This window comes from Mytilus trossulus, chromosome 4 (assembly GCF_036588685.1).
Source record: "Mytilus trossulus isolate FHL-02 chromosome 4, PNRI_Mtr1.1.1.hap1, whole genome shotgun sequence".
Lineage (NCBI taxonomy): Eukaryota > Metazoa > Mollusca > Bivalvia > Mytilida > Mytilidae > Mytilus > Mytilus trossulus.
In genome coordinates this window covers 47,647,309-47,666,668 of record NC_086376.1, presented here as the reverse complement: position 1 = coordinate 47,666,668, position 19,360 = coordinate 47,647,309, and the positions used below count along the sequence as shown (strand labels likewise).

At 30.6% G+C, this 19,360-nt stretch overlaps 2 protein-coding genes across 2 annotated transcripts in view; one reads left to right on the top strand and one right to left on the bottom strand.

The window, feature by feature from the left end:
- The window catches only part of LOC134715413 (ras GTPase-activating-like protein IQGAP1), a 92,140-nt gene extending 77,159 nt beyond the window's left edge, over window positions 1–14,981 (bottom strand). Inside the window, exons 1-4 of the mRNA XM_063577572.1 lie at window positions 14,623–14,981; window positions 11,413–11,515; window positions 2,625–2,781; window positions 289–366 (exon numbers count right to left, since the gene is read on the bottom strand). Of these exons, the coding sequence (XP_063433642.1) occupies window positions 289–366; window positions 2,625–2,781; window positions 11,413–11,515; window positions 14,623–14,677 (393 nt within the window). The 5' untranslated portion in view covers window positions 14,678–14,981. The remainder of the gene's footprint in view (window positions 1–288; window positions 367–2,624; window positions 2,782–11,412; window positions 11,516–14,622) is intronic.
- LOC134715415 (protein FAM81A-like) overlaps window positions 14,966–19,360 on the top strand; it is a 32,116-nt gene continuing 27,721 nt past the window's right edge. Inside the window, exon 1 of the mRNA XM_063577576.1 lies at window positions 14,966–15,093. The gene's annotated coding sequence lies outside the window, so the exon portion shown is untranslated. The remainder of the gene's footprint in view (window positions 15,094–19,360) is intronic.

Here is a 19,360-nt window from a genome sequence, read left to right as displayed (position 1 = left end):
CAGTGTGGACATGGCTGGGTACTATTCAATTTTGAAAATTTCTAATTTAATTGATTTATTTGATAATGAAAGATCCAAGTTTTTTTTATTTGAGTATTTTTCTACTCACATTAGTTTTTTTTCTATTTCACTATACCGGTACTTGATAATGGAAATATCTCAGCTAAGTGCAGTGAAGAGACAAATATTGTATTGAAGTAATGCTACTAAAGAAACTGATACTAAAATACAGAATACAGACATCAAATACACATACTGGCAACTATAGAAAAAGAGTCATTTTCATACCTTAGGAAGACCAACTTTTTCCATTGCAATAAAGAAATGGTTGATGTTGTCTGTGTGTCTGAAATGTAATCCTCGAGCCTATAAAAGAAAAAATGTATGATAAACTTAAAATCTGTTAAGACTTTTAAGCAAGTATAACTAATTTGTTAAAAACCTATTTGAGGATTATTTCTGTTGATACTGAACACACCAAAGAACCTGTATGGATATCATCATATATGGTAAATGTTAAAATAGTTTTAAACATCCATTTTGGTCCTCATAAACTGTAAAACAGCAGGTACAAAAACATCTATTTCCTACCCAATGAACTATAACATAGAATATATAACACTAGTTTGACAATACAAAACATAAGAATAATCATCAAAACATTTTGCAGACATGCAACTTTTCAAAATCTTCATGTAAGAATTGAAGGACAAGAGGAAACCAATGATCTAAATGTTTTAATCTAATATTCTCTGGTTTTGAATGAGTAAATATGTGTTTAAAGTATTTATAACTTCTATGAATGCCTTTTTTGAGGTATCAAGTTTTGAATTGAGATTTCAAGTGTCAACACCTCTCATTGAGAAACATATTACATATTAAGAGTGATTTTTCTGATTGTTTTATTTCCTGACGAAGCATTAATTAAACAACATGAACAACAGCTATGACTACCATAACTTTTGGTAATATTCATGTTGCTTAATTAGTATTTTAAAAATTGTTATGAAGTTTTTGTACACAATTGTCTTTTACGCCTTCTTTTGATTTTTTGGGGTTTTGTTTGCCTTGGTGTTGTCAGATTCTTTTTGAATCATAAGTTTTGAATGTTCACTTGGTACCTTTCTAATCTCTTTAAGTTTGTTTCTGTAGTCACAAGCATATTTTTACTTTGTTTTCCAAATTGTGTGCAAGGTTGTATACATTAACTGAATGATCACAAAATACATGCAATAGGGTGTGCCTTTACCAAGTCACAAGAGTTGGGTGTTTGTAGGTGGTTCTGTTTAATAGTTTTGGTGATTCATGTTGTCTTTTTTAGTTTCAATTTTTGTTATCCCTGTCTTTTATAGTTAGGACATGTGTTGTAGGTAATAAAATTTTTGCTCATTCCCGAAGCCTGTTTTTTCTCACATCCTTGCCTTATTCTTTATAGTTTGTAGTTGACACATTGGTTATCATACCACATCTCCTTAGTGGCTTACTTTAAACTGAAAGTTATGCAACCCTTTAATTTAAAATCTTTTTATTTCACAACCAACATACTATTGAGTCGGGAATTTCATTACCATAAATTACTTAATTCTTTTACTTCATTCTTACTTGGATATAAAGATTTGATTTTGAAGTTCAATTGTACCTGTAGAAAACTTACTTCAAACAGGATAGCACGACCTCATTTTTACAGACGTTGTTTACTGTGCCCGAAAATTTAGAAACAATACTGGTGAACTTATTCTCTTAAATAAACTTATTTTGAAAGGTTACCAATTCAACACTGTCATAAGATATTTGAATATTGTTTTTATTGGTATTAATATTGATTGTGTTATCATTAAATTAAAAGCAAACTTAATATTATTGTATACACATGCAATTTCATGGATCTCAAACCTTTCGACTCCTGTATCTTGACATTGCACAAAGGTCATGTTTTTCTCTGACTGTTTGTTACTTTTTAAAACTAAATCCATTGGATGTTGGATGTGTACTGATTGATAATTTAGTATTAGATGTAATTATTAGTTGTAATTGGCTTTGAAATTAATGTCATCAGTGTCTTTTTGTTGTGGGGATGTACAAGTATCCAGTCACGTCTTCTCTGTGTTTTTGTTTTATGTATTTAATTTTTGTATCCATCTGATGAGTTGCAAGCCTTTTTCAACTGATTCTTAAAGTTATAGTGTACTCCAACACCACCAAAGTTATGGGAGGGTTGGGATCCTGCTAATATGCATATGTTTAACCCCACCACATTATGAATGTATGTGCCTGTCCCAAGTAAGGAGCCTGTAATTCAGTGGTTGTCATTTAATGATGAGTTACTTATTTGTTTTTGATTCATTTTTTGATACATTAATTACGGCATTAGTTTTCTTGTTTGAATTGTTTTACATTTGTAATTATTTGGCCGTTTATAACTGACTATGCAATAACAGTGACCTATAGCTGTTAATTTCATATTGACGATCACCCACATCTTCTATATCATATTTAGGAAGATTTCTCAACCGTTAAATACAAGTGGTATATCATGTGCCATTGACTATAATGGCAGATTAGCTAGGAAATACATACAAGTCACAACATTTTCATAAATAGAAAAAAACCTAACAAATATGTACCTGAAATCTAGTTTGTTCTCTGTCATAAATCCTTTTGACTGGTACAAACTTGGGAGCCAAGAAATGACCAAGTTTGGCAAGATAAACACCATTTCTCAAACCTTCTTCTAGTTCTGTTGTAGGAGGTAACTCTTCATTAATGCATGCTTGGATCCATCTAAAATTATATATATACATATTACTTATTTACAAATGAATTCATATAGGTGATAATTAATTATTTTCCAAAAGGTCAAATTTATTTTCATTTCATTAGGAACTGTTTCAAACAATACCAGTTACTGAAACCAAAGCTTGGTCAAGTGGAATCAAACATCAAGTCAATTGAAGCAATCTGTTTCACTTGAAGAGCAATGTTTCCCCTCTATGTGTCCCTTTACAAAGAATTAGGCTCCAACACCAATGATCAATCTGTAGTTCTCAATCATTTGAACCCCTTAGACCTCAATGAGGAACAAATTAATTATGGGGTCCAAAATCAAAAAGATTTTGAAGCAGTACTGATTTTTAAACTTGTCATAGACATTGCTGAAATAAAACTATAATATAAGTTAATAATAAATATTGGCAAAAGTTGTAAATGTGAGAGCCCTAACGACAATGTGTTGCTTAGTGGGACAAAAATATCACAAAGTATCAATATAGCTAATTAGAACAAACAGTAGGAATAACATTTCTTAAATGTGTACATTTTTAATAGATTATTGAAAAAGTAATAAAAAAAAACTTTAATGAAAACAACAAATCATCAATCAATCTTCTTTTTAAATATGTGAGATATACGTGTAATTGAAATAAAGTTATTTTATGCGACTTTATCTGTCAGACTTTAATGATACTACAGAACACTTCACCGATTTGATGACTCAAATGTTGACAAAAATAACCACTACCTGGCTTGCCCTTTCACATAGATTTAAGAATGTGAAAAGATTTCCCTGTTTATATCATTTAATGTAATTTCAGGGAGTCAATGAATAATCTACAGACGATGATGCAATAAAATGTCAACTTTGTTTTACTGATGGATGTGTATGTTAAATGTACATGTAAATACTAATTATACATTCGAGGAAAACAAAATTTATACATTAGAAAAAACTTTTACTACATAAAACATTCATTCAATGATCTGAGATTTGATACAGCTTATTTAACAACTATATTATACAACAATATGAGGATCAACTTGTTGAAAACAACCTTTTTTTCCAATGCAAAATATAATTTCACTTAACTTTCTTTGACTTATATACAGGTTATGACTCAGAGTGAATTATAATTATGTGAGAAAAATATCAGAGCTGTCAATAAAAAACATGTCTATCGGTGAAAGTGTGAGAAAAAATTGCAATTGTTAGAACATGTAGAATAGAAGGATATGGTAACTCAAAATGACACTTACAAATGTATATATGTATATTAGAATTTTGCTGGGATATTTTTCCGGTATTGTCATAGAGGCTCATCACTTTTAGCAGTGGTGAGTCTTTGCTGATTGAGATGGGATGAGTTCTTAATAAACTAACATCAAAATGTCTTCTCCATTGGCCTTATCTTTACTCAAATGGTATGATCCATCATAAGCGGATGATACAAAAATCATACAATATATGTAGAACTAAGTACAAGTGCACTGATGCCCCACACACTATCATTTTCTATGTTCAGTGGACCGTGAAATTGGGATTTTGGTCCAACATAAGACTTTTAAACAGTTAGTTCAGCATATAAATAAACCAAATATTTTTGTTGACATCAAACACAGTTTAATTTTGGACCATTTGGACCTTAATGCAAACCAATTTTAATAACTGGTCCCAAAAAATAACCCCTAAAATCAATCCTGACCTTCCACTGAAGTACTGGAGATCTATACACTTATACACTATCCGTTGTTCGAAAACAAGAAAACTACTTGTTTTAACCCCTAGGACAATAACCTGTGATATCAATCCAAATGTATTATTTCATAGAGATACATACACTGAGTTCAATCATGTTTGATTTTTTTTTCAATATTTCCTTATTTCTTAAATGAACATAAACAGTAAAACCTACAGATCTCCTGAATCAACTACATCTGTTGCAATATTTTCAGTTTTAATTCACACTATAAATTTTCATTTTTGTAATTAATAAATTGGTTACTATTGTTTATTGGTTCTTTTTCATTTACAAGTTAAGTATTTGATTATGTAAGGCAGCAGTCCCTTTGCGCCAATTACTGTTTTTCACGGGTATCATTTGCACCAACTTTTGTTTTCAAAATGTATCAATTGAGCCAACATTTGGAACTCAATTTACCTGTACACATATACAATATTTATTTTTATTTTTTGGGCTGAAAAGTATCATTATTATGTTTGGAAAAATTTCAACATGAAGATGAGCATCTGGAGAGAAATGACTTGAAATGCATGAGAGAGAGAGTAGAAAACTTATTGCTTTGCTGAATATTTAATACAAAATATGCCAAAAGTGAAGAAAACAGAAGCTTTTGCTGATCATGTTTTAGCCACATATGTTGTCATGACACCATGCTTTGCTCCCACCATCCGTATGGGCTGAAACTCTATCTACCACAAGACGTACCAGTAATGAAGCAGAAGCACTTCTACAGGAATTATTCTGAACTGTTTTATGCAGTTCATCCTTCAATATTGTTTTTTTTTTTACAATAAAGTGAAGTTACAAGCAACAACAAAGATTAAATTAGGAAGTACAAAATGTACATTGTACCCATGCAGCAACATTTTCCTTGTAAACTACTGGTTTCAAGTCCGAATAAAGGAGAAGGGAAGTCATATTTCTTCTTACTGGCGCAATTGTACGATTTATTTTTGGCGCAAATGATACCAAGTAATTTTAAAGCAGGTGTCCAAAAACGCAGCATTGGAGAAAAAAAGTTGTGGCACAAAAGGATGCATTGTTGGTGCAAACGGATCTCTCCCAATTATAAAATGTGTCCATACAAATTTAATCCTAAATTCTCCTAAAATCTACAATCCTGTTTTGATGTGATTATATAACTGTATATACAATGTATATTTCTATATCTAAATTTCTGGATCATGATCAACTAAATGACTTGAGCAAAAATCTTTAAACAATATCCCAGAGTAAAGATAAAACATAAATATCTAATTATCATGCAAGCTGACAAGATTACAACAACATAATTTTATAAAAGGCTGGCCAACTTCCTTTAAGTTTTTACTTTAATATTACATTATTAAATTTAGTCACTACAGGAAGAAAGCTATTGAAGAGAGGAAACTTGCAACAAAAACAGTATCAACACTTAAATCCTCACACTATTTTTTTTGTTTCCCAATTTCTTTTAAATGAACATATGCATATACATTGTATGCAATTCACAACTGAGAAACTTCCATGAAATCCAGTAAACAATAAATAGATTTCCCACGTCCCATCATGATATATCTGAACTTTTTAAAATGTAAAAACTTTTCTCAAATCAACACAACAATAAGGGACTCTGAATGCTTTAGTAATGAGAATAGCTCACTTTGGCCTTTTGGCCAGATAAACTATGAAAAGGAGCAATATCAGATCTTTACACAAAAAGCTAAAGCTTCTTATAAATCATACAAACAAAAAATATTTTGCAAAGGTCACTAATACATGTATTACACAAATTTAAGTACAAGTATTTATATGTAAGATTTTTGCTACCTGACAATGAAATCAAAAGTACCTTTGCTTACAATTACAACTTATACAGATAGTAACTTGTGTCTAGGCAAATCAAATCCTGTTGTAACACAAATATGTAAAGCTGTAAACAGTATATGGACCATAATTTGGTATTCGGCCTTTGGTTTCTTTTTGTATCCTTTTTTATAAGTTCTAAAATTTTAACTTTTATTTTGTTGGTTGTGTTGGTGTTAGAATAGTATGAATGGAACAATTGAGTTTTTCGAGAAAAAATTAATACATTTTGATTCACCGTTTACGTGACATGAAACCAAACAGGAAACCAATCTTTATTTTCTTTATTTTGCACAATATAATTCAAAAGGCATAAATAAACACCATTACTAGTGTTACTTGCTTCATGTTAATATTTAAAATCTATTTTCAATGTTATATTCAAAGTTTTTTTTAAACCTGACAGGAAACCATAAGAAACCAAAAGCATTTTTTTAGTTTTATTTTATTGCAAAATCTGCTTATAATAATCTGAACAGTATACTTTTTCTTAAAATCCATCTTAAATGTAACAGTATTATAAAACTCCTAAATATGTGCTTGTTTTGAAAACAATTAGTACAATTTATTCAGAATTTTCCATATTTTCTCCATTGATACAGGATACCATAATCGTTGTATCTTGATGTTTAAGCAAAAAAAATGTATTTATATTTGGTTTTGATATTCCAGTTATATACAATTTATTCCAAATCATTGGCAATGTAACATTCTTCAAATCCAGTAAAGAAAAAAACTTTTAACTTGGAATTAAAATCTTTAAAATAGGCACAATGTGATACTTGTGACCTGTACACCATCTACATGGTTTCCACATTTTAACCTACTTTAGTGGGCTAAAATCAATAAAGTACTTCCTTTCAAGTCATGCATGGTGAAAGTTTACTTCTCCTTTGACAAGTTTATTGCGTTTCTGATAAGTGTTTGCAGAACATGAATAAAAAATATTAATTAAAAACTGTGACAGGATTCCAACTTTGTACATTCTAAGTGTAACGGTATATTAACATGTATTTGTTATTAAATTATATTTATTCACCTAAAATATCCAGTAATATTTACTGCTGAAGTTAAATCAATCCAACGAGCATTGGTACAATGATAAGAGACGTAATTTCGATTGATTTTTCCAAGGACTCTTCACGTCATTATCGGGAAACGAAGTGTGTTCTAACGTCTGTCAAATATGAAATCGATTTTGTCAAGTCATTGGGCATTTATTTTCACACAGGATCGTATGTAACATTATGCACATAGGAAAAATAACAGACCACCGGCGCCATCTCTTTGACAATTGTATTTTCCTCTTTTAAACAAGACGAAACAAGTCTACAGATTATGTTTGCTAACATACCGTTGGAAACAAAAACAATGTTTAGACCTAGTATTTCGTACATCCGGCCGTAATGGCGTTATCATTTGTTAGTCACATGTTTCACGTATGACCGGAAATGGTTAGAACTTGAGGACAAAAACAATTTTAATAAATAACTGGACTTCTGTTTCGTGTGAAATGTAACGCATAACGACAACGTAATTTTCTTACTTAATTATTACGAAGATCAAAACAAGAATGTAAATCATCTCGGATTTACCTGTTTGAACATCTCGCGAGAGTTCATATTTGCATATTGTTTTTAAGAATTCTATTACAACAAAGCAGATTACATCATCTAACCAGATGCTCCGCAGGGCGTAGCTTTATACGACCGCAGAGGTTGAACCCTGAACGGTTGGGGCAAGTATGGACACAACATTCAAGCTGGATTCCGCTCTAAATTTGGATTGTGATTAAATAGTTGACACAGCATAGGTTTCTGACACAGAATGAATGTATTCAAATGAACTTAAAATTTTTGTTTTCTCTTAGAGCAATTCACTATGCTGTTGAATATTAATCCTCTCAAAAAAATGTTTGAAGAAATTTTCTTTTTATTTATGAAATTTCAAATGAGAAAAATTTAATCAAATTTTTTATTCACATCCCCCTTTCCCTTATTCCAAAACTAATTTCAATTAAAATATTCTAATGGAGTTTGCAACAATTACTACTCATTTAAATACATGATGTAAAAAAACTGCTTGTTATTAATGAATGGTAAAGATTATTTAAATTTATCAGTTGGTAGTAAAAAGTGAATATACATTGTATATTGTATATAACAAAGATTTAAGTTGATTCTGGACAAAGAAAGATAACTCCAATTAAAAAAATTCTTGCAGATATTTCTTGCTTATTATACTGGACAAAGAAAGATAACTCTTAATTAAAAAAAAATTTGCTATTTCACAATATTGTGAAATTAGATATTTCTTGCCATTGCACAATACAGTGCAATTGAAAAGACTTGCTATTGCACAATACTTAATATAATAATTTTAGATCCTGATTTGGACCAACTTGAAAACTGGGCCCATAATCAAAAATCTAAGTACATGTTTAGATTCAGCATATCAAAGAGGCCCAAGAATTTAATTTTTGTTAAAATCAAACTTAGTTTAATTTTGGACCCTTTACACTTTAATTTAGACCAATTTTAAAACTGGACCAAAAATTAAGAATCTACATACACAGTTAGATTTGGCATATCAAAGAACCCCAATTATTCAATTTTTGATGAAATCAAACTAAGTTTAATTTTGGACCCTTTGGACCTTAATGTAGACCAATTTGAAAACGGGACCAAAAATTAAGAATCTACATACACAGTTAGATTCAGCATATTAAAGAACCCCAATTATTCAATTTTGATGAAAACTGGGCCAATAATCAAAAATCTAAGTACATTTTTAGATTCAGCATATCAAAGAACCCCAAGGTTTCAATTTTTGTTAAAATCAAACTAAGTTTAATTTTGGACCCTTTGGACCTTAATGTAGACCAATTTGAAAACGGGACCAAAAATTAAGAATCTACATACACAGTTAGATTCAGCATATTAAAGAACCCCAATTATTCAATTTTGATGAAATCAAACAAAGTTTAATTTTGGACCCTTTGGGCCCCTTTTTCCTTAACTGTTGGGACCAAAACTTCCAAAATCAATACCAACCTTCCTTTTATAGTCATAAACCTTGTGTTTAAATTTCATAGATTTCTATTTACTTCTACTAACGCTATGGTGCGAAAACCAAGTAAAATGCTTATTTGGGTCCCTTTTTGGCCCCTAATTCCCAAACTGTTGGGACCGAAACTCCCAAAATCAATACCAACTTTCCTTTTGTGGTCATAAACATTGTGTTTAAATTTCATTGATTTCTTTTTACTTTAACTAAAGTTATTGTGCGAAAACCAAGAATAATGCTTATTTGGGCCCTTTTTTGGCCCCTAATTCCTAAACTGTTGAAAATAAAACTCCCAAAATCAATCTCAACCTTTATTTTGTGGTTATAAACCTTGTGTAAAAATTTCATAGATTTCTATTAACTTAAACTAAAGTTATAGTGCGAAAACCAAGAAAATGCTTATTTGGGCCCTTTTTGGCCCCTAATTCCTAAAATGTTGGGACCAAAACTCCCAAAATCAATACCAGCCTTCCTTTTATGGTCATAAACCTTGTGTTAAAATTTCATAGATTTCTATTCACTTTTACTAAAGTCAATACCAGCCTTCCTTTTATGGTCATAAACCTTGTGTTAAAATTTCATAGATTTCTATTCACTTTTACTAAAGTCAATACCAGCCTTCCTTTTATGGTCATAAACCTTGTGTTAAAATTTCATAGATTTCTATTCACTTTTACTAAAGTTAGAGTGCGAAAACTAAAAGTATTCGGACGACGACGACGACGACGACGCCAACGTGATAGCAATATACGACGAAAATTTTTTCAAAATTTGCGGTCGTATAAAAATTGCGTTACGAAATCGGACTCAAAAATCACGCCACTGTTCTTACATCTGCTACATAAATACTTATAGTTCTCGGCGTTTTCTTCTCACTATTCTTATTGGTCGATGTTCTTTGTTATTTGAAAGCAAAAGTTACGAATTTGCCGGTGGCGATTATCTATAAATCAGTCAGCGTTATGCTCTTCGGAAGCAATAAGTAACGCGAGAAACGACACATAAATACGGTTGTAGAATCTTTGAAATTCGTATATTTTAATTTTTTTTCTAGGGAAGAGTAGCATACACTTGTATGTTGATAAAAATAACGGTATCTTTAGATGTAGTTGCAACTTTTCTTACAGTAATTCACATTTTATCACTTTTCTATAGTTATAGGAAACGGAGCCCAATAGCAAATTATGGTCCATATGTACAAATGTATATAATTAAGCTGTAAACAGTATATGTACAATTATACTGCAATCAGCTATTTTACTATACAGATAAAGCTAGTTCATTTTCCCTTTCTAATTCCTTAATACGTCAATGTTTTACCGCCTGGACTACGCTCATAGGGAAATACCCCAAAATGGTACCCGAAGAGGGAAATTCCAAACACTTTTTTTTAACAATTAATGTTACATACTTTTTTCATTTTTAAATATTTGTTTTCGATTTCAGTATAAAGACAATATACTTATAGTGTCTTGAAATATGAAATTTATTTGTATTCGGCACGAAACAGGAAAATGCTCGGTAGAACCTCGCATTTTCCCGTTTCTAAGCCTCATACAAATAAATTTCATATTTCAAGACACTATAGGTATATTGTCTAAATGTATGTAATTAAGCTGTAAAAGTAATACTAATACTATTACATGTAATTTTCCTCAGAGTTCAATATTTTTTTGATTTTACTTTTTTTAAGCTGTATAAGTACATGTACATGTTTTTTTCAATATGTGTAATTCCAACATCTATCTTCAAAAGTTCTATCAAACTTGAATGTGCACAATGAATGCTTCATTATTGTTATCATGGTTGACATATTCTCCATTTCCATTATCAATTTTATTCATTATCTAAAGCTTATTGGCTTAATGGTACATGTAAGTTTGGCATTGTGTCTGCACACTGATATACAATATTGTCAATAGGACATCTGACTATTTAACATATTTTGAAGTATCTTACAAATTGTAATACTGCATGGTGTACTTACACTTTTGCTTCTTCTAAATGGCATAAATATTCATATGCTACATTCTTTTTTCTAAGCTCGTCCATTTCATCAGCTGACATGTGAGCTCCCCCAGTATCAATTGCTGAAAAATATTGTAAACTTTAAAAAACAAAAAACAAAAAAAAAACCCTTTCATAATAGGAAAAATTATAATTTGTCTATACTGTCAGGGCTAATTGATATGATTTAAATCAATAAGACTAGATTCAGTGATTTTTCAATGTTTTTAAACATCAGACATCTTTCATGTTGAACCCTGCATTCCATATACACCAAAAACAGTTTACCAATTGCATACAGTATCTGAGATACATAAATAATCATGAAAACTCAACATTGACCAATGAATCATGACATTGATGTCAAGATCATACATGTATCAAATCTCCTAGACAAGAAATGGACACCAATGCAACCTTACAATCATTCCATGAAACAAATATGGTGACCAAATTGCTGCTACATTTGTTCATGTACATTTTTATACAATATTTTGAAAAAAAATAGACTTAATCACAAAAAGTTAATATATAGATATAGGAAGATGTGGTATGATCATGAATACCAATTAGACAACTTTCCATCCAAATAACAATATTTAAAAGTAACCCATTATTGGTCAAGGTACAGCCTTCAACACGGAGCTTTGGCTCACACAGAACATAAGCTACAAAAATAAATGTACATTGTATATATGTCCTATAAAGTATTTAAAAGGCCAATGCCAAATGAAACCTGCAAGTCAGACAAGTGTATCCTACTATCTTTCCATACACAAATATAGTTGACATATTGGACATTGATGTTCTTGTTATGATATTTATACATGTACATGTATATATTACATAGTTTTTCGTTTTTTCTTTAGATTTGAAAGGATATGGCTTTATATATATGTTAATATTATTATGAAAGGTTAAAAAAAGGCTATTCACAAACTTAATTTTTATTGTTTTGAAAGGTAATAAAAATTAAATAAATGAATTAAATGGTAAATGAAGGGGTATACATGTAAACAATGTTCATTGTTTGCCAATAATACTATGTGTATTACATATGTGCATTTTTTGTAGTTTTTTAAGCTTCAACATAATTAATATTTGCCTTTGTTTATCAATGTACATGTACATATACATTAATGTACAAATGTACAATATCAATGAACATGTACATGAAATTTGAACTTTAATAGTGATAAATTAAACAGGAAATGTATTAAATTTATTACCAGCAATAATATTCCAATGTACAATAAACATGATAAACATGTACATGTAATTGAAAGTTATTGAAAAGTTATTCTTAACAACATGTTCATGTAAATTGCCTAGGTGGTCAAGTGGTCTAGCGTGTCAGGCACAGTGCAACACAATTTGATACTACAATATCTCAGTTGCATCAATTCAAATCCCGGTTGTGGATGGACAAAAATTAACAATTTTGCTAACAATATTCAGCTGTAATTTGGGTCTGATCAGTACTGGAGATTTTTATAGACATTTTTATCAACTTTTTCATGATTGTTTTACTATTTATACCATTATAATTTGGGCCTCAGTACTGGAGATTTTTATAGACATTTTTATCAACTTTTTCATGATTGTTTTACTATTTATACCATTATAATTTGGACCTCAGTACTGGAGATTTTTATAGACATTTTTATCAACTTTTTCATGATAGTTTTACTATTTATACCATTACTTCTTCTTGTTCCTTTTAACTTAGATAAAATGTTAATGCAGAACTTTAACATTTGTCAAATCAAAATTAAAATTAGTTCATAGCCTTAAACTCAATTCTTTGGAACTAAAATTAAATCATTTTTTTAATTGTTTAAATAAACCAATTTTTTAAGACGTTTCGGCCAATGGCCTTCTTCAGTTCTTTATTTTTCCTCTCAACTACATGGCTGACTTTACATTCAATCATTGATAAGATGTTATAGCTAAAATTAAATCATTGACATTGTAGTGTCATCATATAAACAGTTCAATTGAATTTCAAAACCAAGTGAACAATGTGATCCTGCTGTATGGTGCAGTTTTGACTGTAATGAGATACATGTAACCATGCATTAATAGTGAATTATTTAACTAATCTTACTCCCGACATTAAATTTGTCTGCAATGACCTTGACAAGTACATGTATACTGAGGTTATAATTGAATTTGACACCACTGCCATATATAGAAATTGAAGTATTCTTCTATGCATGTTATTGTAGGGAGTTCTTATCAATATCATAATGTGTCAGTGCATTAATAATAGTATAATTTTTAAAAATAATTAGGAATATATATACCTTTTATGTTCATTGTATGTTCAAAGAAAGTTTTGAGGTTAAATTCATATATAAATATAATTTTGCATTCAATTTATATTTTATTCATTTTTTCAATGATTATCATGATTATGAAGATATAATAATTTGTAAAAAGTTAAAAAAAAATCCAAAACTAAATTCAAACAAATACAGATTATTCATGACCCAAGGGTGTGCCTATACAGCCTTCAGAAATGTGCAATCATACTACATTGTACATAGTCAGATTACATTTTGTACAATATACATGTAAACATGAAATTCATCCAGGGCAGATCCACACTACATTTTGTATTTTAAAAGGGAGGGATTCCAAAACAAGAAAACAATTGTCAATCATCCAAAGGGGTTCCAACCCCCTACCACCCCCCCCCCCCCCCCACACCACCAAATTGGAACCACCACTCAAATGATTTGATTTGATTTTTCTCTTAAACATGTATAATATTATTTATAATTCAATTTTGTTGAAGTCTATATATATCATGTATATTGCTAGTCCAAATAATTATGACGTCTGGCAAGGCTATTTTAATTTTTTTCTGGGACGCCTAGAAAATCAAAACCTGTCCTGGGGAGCTCTCCTGGGATAATAACTTCACATTCACAAACAAAAAGTAACTAAAAAAGTAACTAAATAAAACCAGTGGCAATATACATGTACATGTTTCATGTGAAGGTATATTCTGTTTGTATTTCATATTTGACTGAAAATATTATGACCCTATTATTTGGTGTTGACAATACACAATTTTATATGGAGTGATATACACTTGTGAAAAGACAGAATATTTAAATTTTGCAAATTTCATTAATCAAATAGTTCAAAATTTAATGTTTAGTACGATTAGTACTTGACTTACATCCATATTTAGCACGGGGGGACGCAGGTCCCCCATCTTCCGCTTCTGCTGACATATTTTAATTTGTCATAAAGTTATTGTATATATTTTCGAACTTCCTGTAACTTTTCAAGTCGTGTAAAATTTGTAAACAACAAAATTCACAATGCGATCAATATTTATAAATGCTATTTCCCTGTAAAATCTCATTAAATTTCCACGCGAATAGTTTTTCGAACGTATTCCAATATAATTTCACTACAAGGCATTAAATCACATATACATATCCATTATAATTAGAAAATGAAAGAACATTTAATAACGTTTTCCTGTTCCTGTAGTTAAATGAAGGCGGGACGTAAATTTTCGCGGGAATTATGGGTGATTCTTGACCTCATTTGACCTAGTTGTAGGAATTTCACAACAGGTGGCAGCAGTTTCGATTTGTTTACACATGGCGACTGTGTATTGATTCTTAAGTATTTGCAACAGGTAAATAACATCGTTGGCATTGTTAAAGACAAGACAAATGTTGATCTCAGAAACATTAATTAACAACAAGAAATTACATTCACACATCAATTAATTTATAGATCTCTAAAGTGTAAAATAAAGCACTGGTTGGTGCGTTGCCAAGTAAAACTAAAAAGTAAAAGAAATTTATCACAGGCACTTGTTTTCTATCCATGGCAAGATCTACTACTCCCTGTATAACAGGCACTTGTTTTCTATCCAGGGAAAGATCTACTATTCCTATATATATATTACTCGTAACAGGCACTTGTTTTCTATCTATGTAAAGATCTACTATCCCTAAATATTACTGGTAAAATAAAAATGTCTTGTAATGTAATTAGGATTATATCTGCATGGTTCTTTTTGGCTCACAATAAACTTTGCGCCGTAGAGTTTACACCTCTCATGTTAGTTGTTTATTCATATACATAAGTGCTGTTCATAGGCTAGTAATGCGTACCCACATATTGTTTTATAATAAAATGCTATCAGATCGGGAATGAAGCGGAAAATATATACGTAACTGTCGCATTAGTTAATAAATTGATTAAAACTACTCAGAAGTTTCATTAATATTTATATATAGGTCATGTAGGTATTACTATAATTAGTTTACATTTTTTCACAAGTATTCTTAAAATGGAAGAGTGCAATATACATGTTGGGAGGACAAAATTATCAGTGGATTCATTTAACTCAACTGTATTATAAAAGAAACACAGAGTCTATTAATTTATTCTACTGTTATTTTTAATTCCCTGATTCAATTTGCAGTTATATTATAACCCCCAAAGACAGTGAAAATGTACTTTTTTTCAGTGAATCTATCATGGATTCTGAGGGATGAAAATGGCACACTTGATACAATAAACAGTGTTCCTGAGCCTGAGCTAGGCCATTTTCAGAGGGCTCTGCGCCTACCCTTTCCCAGGTGCCGCCCTGTGCCCTTTTTACAGTTTCCAGGGCGCCCTGCCTTTTTTTGAGGAATTTGTTCGTATTGATATGATACGCTTATTACTAAATTTTACCTGGGGAAAAGTTTATGACTATGTTTACGATCCCAAGCTAATCAACAGTTACAACTGGTGTCATAATCTGTTGTTATAGGTAATCTGTTTATCGGATGGGTCATTAATGATCATCAACATTAATTCATTCAAATAGAATTGGTCAGTCGGCAATTATTATTTTTGGAGAAATGTGCATACGACAACTTGGGCACAATGTTTACCGTAGTTTCATGGAGGAAATGTAATGACAGAAAGTTCAAAACCATAATAAACTTGTTGAAGACATTGTTATACTTGTTTTCTGTGAAATAAACAGAAAATTCAGACATATTCATCATTGACTGTTCTCATTTTTGATACGAAAATAACAAAATCGGCCTCCCTATTATGATCCTATTTACATCATATTTATGTACTGTTAATAATCCTCCAAAGAAGGAGCACACCCGAATAAAGAAAGATAACCCAATCTGGGTTTTTCCTAGCATTGATGCACCCATTTACATATTCTAAAATGTGTAGACCTACATACTTCTTGCTTTAGAATATATATGTTTAGGTATTTTGAGTTATGGGAAAAGTTAAAGAGGGTCTTAGTAGCAGTGTTGGTAGGGTGCCTTGGTCACAATTTTTCACTGTTGCTATATATCCTAACATTGTGCATTTACTGAGCACAGCTGTTTTGTGCTGTATTGCCATTAAGCACAGCAGGGGTAGAAAGGTGAAGCTGGTAAAATGTGCCAGACCATAGAAACAGAATGAAACAGGTCACCTTTCAAAACATACTCATGATACTGCATATAAAGCTCAACTGTGCCAAGCAATGATCTAAAAACTTGTGTGACAAGCTGCTTGACAAGTTTTTCAGCCTAAAAAGATGATGTTGTTCTTGTATAACCTGTGATTCAACGAATAAACATAATGTTTGATTAATATCTTTATTAAAACATGCCCTTTTCATTTTATCATATCACGCGTTAAATGCCCTTTTTCAGGATTGGCACCCTGCCCTTTTGAAATCCTAGCTGAAACACTGATAAATAACAGAATATTTGACAAAAATGTAACTTAACTTTAGCACATCAAAAGATATTTTAGAATTTCAGTTTCTGTTTTACATTTTTCTAAAAAAAGATCATTTTTCAAAATCTCATATAGGTATTTTTCAAATTCAGTAAAATTTAATTCTTTAAATTTGCAAAATTTACATTTTATAATAGTATTCATTTTTATCAAGTTTCTTTTTCAGTACAGTTTAATTTTCCATCAGTGTACATTAGATTTTCAATGTTTATTATGTATTGTTAATTTGTTATCTAATAAATACAATTTGAAAATATTATTTTCACTTTTCATTCTTTCTACACTAATTAAAAACCCCCATATTATTGATAATTTCTGTGTACATTTCACGATCCAATGGCATTTTATTATAAAACCTGATGTGGATACATGTTTTAAACAAATGGCAATTTGATTATTCGTACCAGCATGGGGCTATGCACAGACAGTGCCTTTATTTAACAACAACAATGTTGTGGGAATTTCACTTTATTTTGAAACAGTTGGAGGAAATATTTATAGCAATTCACGAACTTAATATGATTAGATATTTATTCAACTAAAAAAACAAACATTTTCAGAATGTCACTTTATTAAATATTCGAAAGAAACCAACAAAAGTCAATTTAGGAATACGATATACCAGATAAAAGATAACCAAAATTCGTTGAAATCCCCCGTAATATTTCCAACGACTCCAGATTACCTTCGTTATACAAATGTAAACAAATTGTAAGACGAACTAATATATGATCATAATAAAAAACAAGTTTGAATTTTGGCAATTTTTTGTCATGGATTTATTAGGACAGTTCAACTATGTATCAACCGGCCAACGAATTTGCATTCATCGACAATTTCTCATTAATGTCCAAGAAAAAAACATTGAAGGGCAACCATCATATGTTTTCTCCAAATGGCAACTGGGCTACCAGACGCCAACTGTGATAAATTCAGCCCTTCAGTAAAACTATGTATTCAGGTAACATTCTGTCCAATTCATGACGCTTCCTAAAAATTGACAATATCTTAAAATATACAACAAACAGCAGAAAAATATTCTAAAGGGTGAGATTGGGTGGGTTTTTGTGTTCCTTCAGAGTTCAAATCATGCAATAAACAAATCACAGAAAGCATGCAATTTTATACCAAATAAAAGCGGGAAAACCACTTATGGAAAATGCAAGTTAACAAAAGACGCTTTATTTAGTCCATCAAAATTGAAGAAAAGCTAACTCTAGTTTAGCACTGACGATACTCTCAATTTATTAAATTGATTTAATGTTGAATTTTTAAATCTTATTAAAAGTTATTTTGAAACAATAACTAAACAAACATTTTTAGCAATACGTACACTTACCAAAATATGATTATAGAATTATTAAAAACAATAAAAAAAGGTGCGAAAGGAAAAGAGGTGAAAATTTTTTTGGGCAAATGGAACCTGATTTGGTAAGGATCATCATGATCTGAGGACATGTTGATAGATGATACAAAAAAGATTTTAGGGGCCAGCTGAGGCATGCATTGAAGACCAATTGGTGGGGAGAGATCTGTTTGCGCCAAAAATGCGTCCTTTTGCGCCATAACTTTTAAATTTGCATTAAATCTAATGCATTTCAAGTCATTTCTCTCCAGATGCTCATCTTCTTGGTGAAATATCTTCCAATATTTGATACTTTTTAAGCCAAAAATTTGAATAAATATTAATCAATAATATTTATAATAGATATATGTACAGGTAAATTGGTACAAATTAATTCCAAATATTGGCGCAATTGATACATTTGGAAAACATATAAATTTGGCACAAATGATACCCCTGAAAAACAGTAATTTGGGCACTGCCATTTGGTGGCCTTTGGCTGTAATCTACTCTTTCACCCTGTCAGATTGTTCAAACTTGTTGTCTCTTTGACACATTTCCCATTTCCATTCCCAATTTTATACTATGTGAGAAATACATGTGACTTACATCAAATAGTATAGAAAAACTCTTAAAAAATAATCTTGATCCATCTAAAGCTACTGATAGATAAAAAAAAAACAATCATGCATACTAAAACAATCCCCATCAGAATTTGCACCACAACTCAATTTCTTTTTTAAAACATCTATTTTCAAAGCAGACTGGAGACAGACAAATGTTATTCCTTTCTATAAAAAAAAGG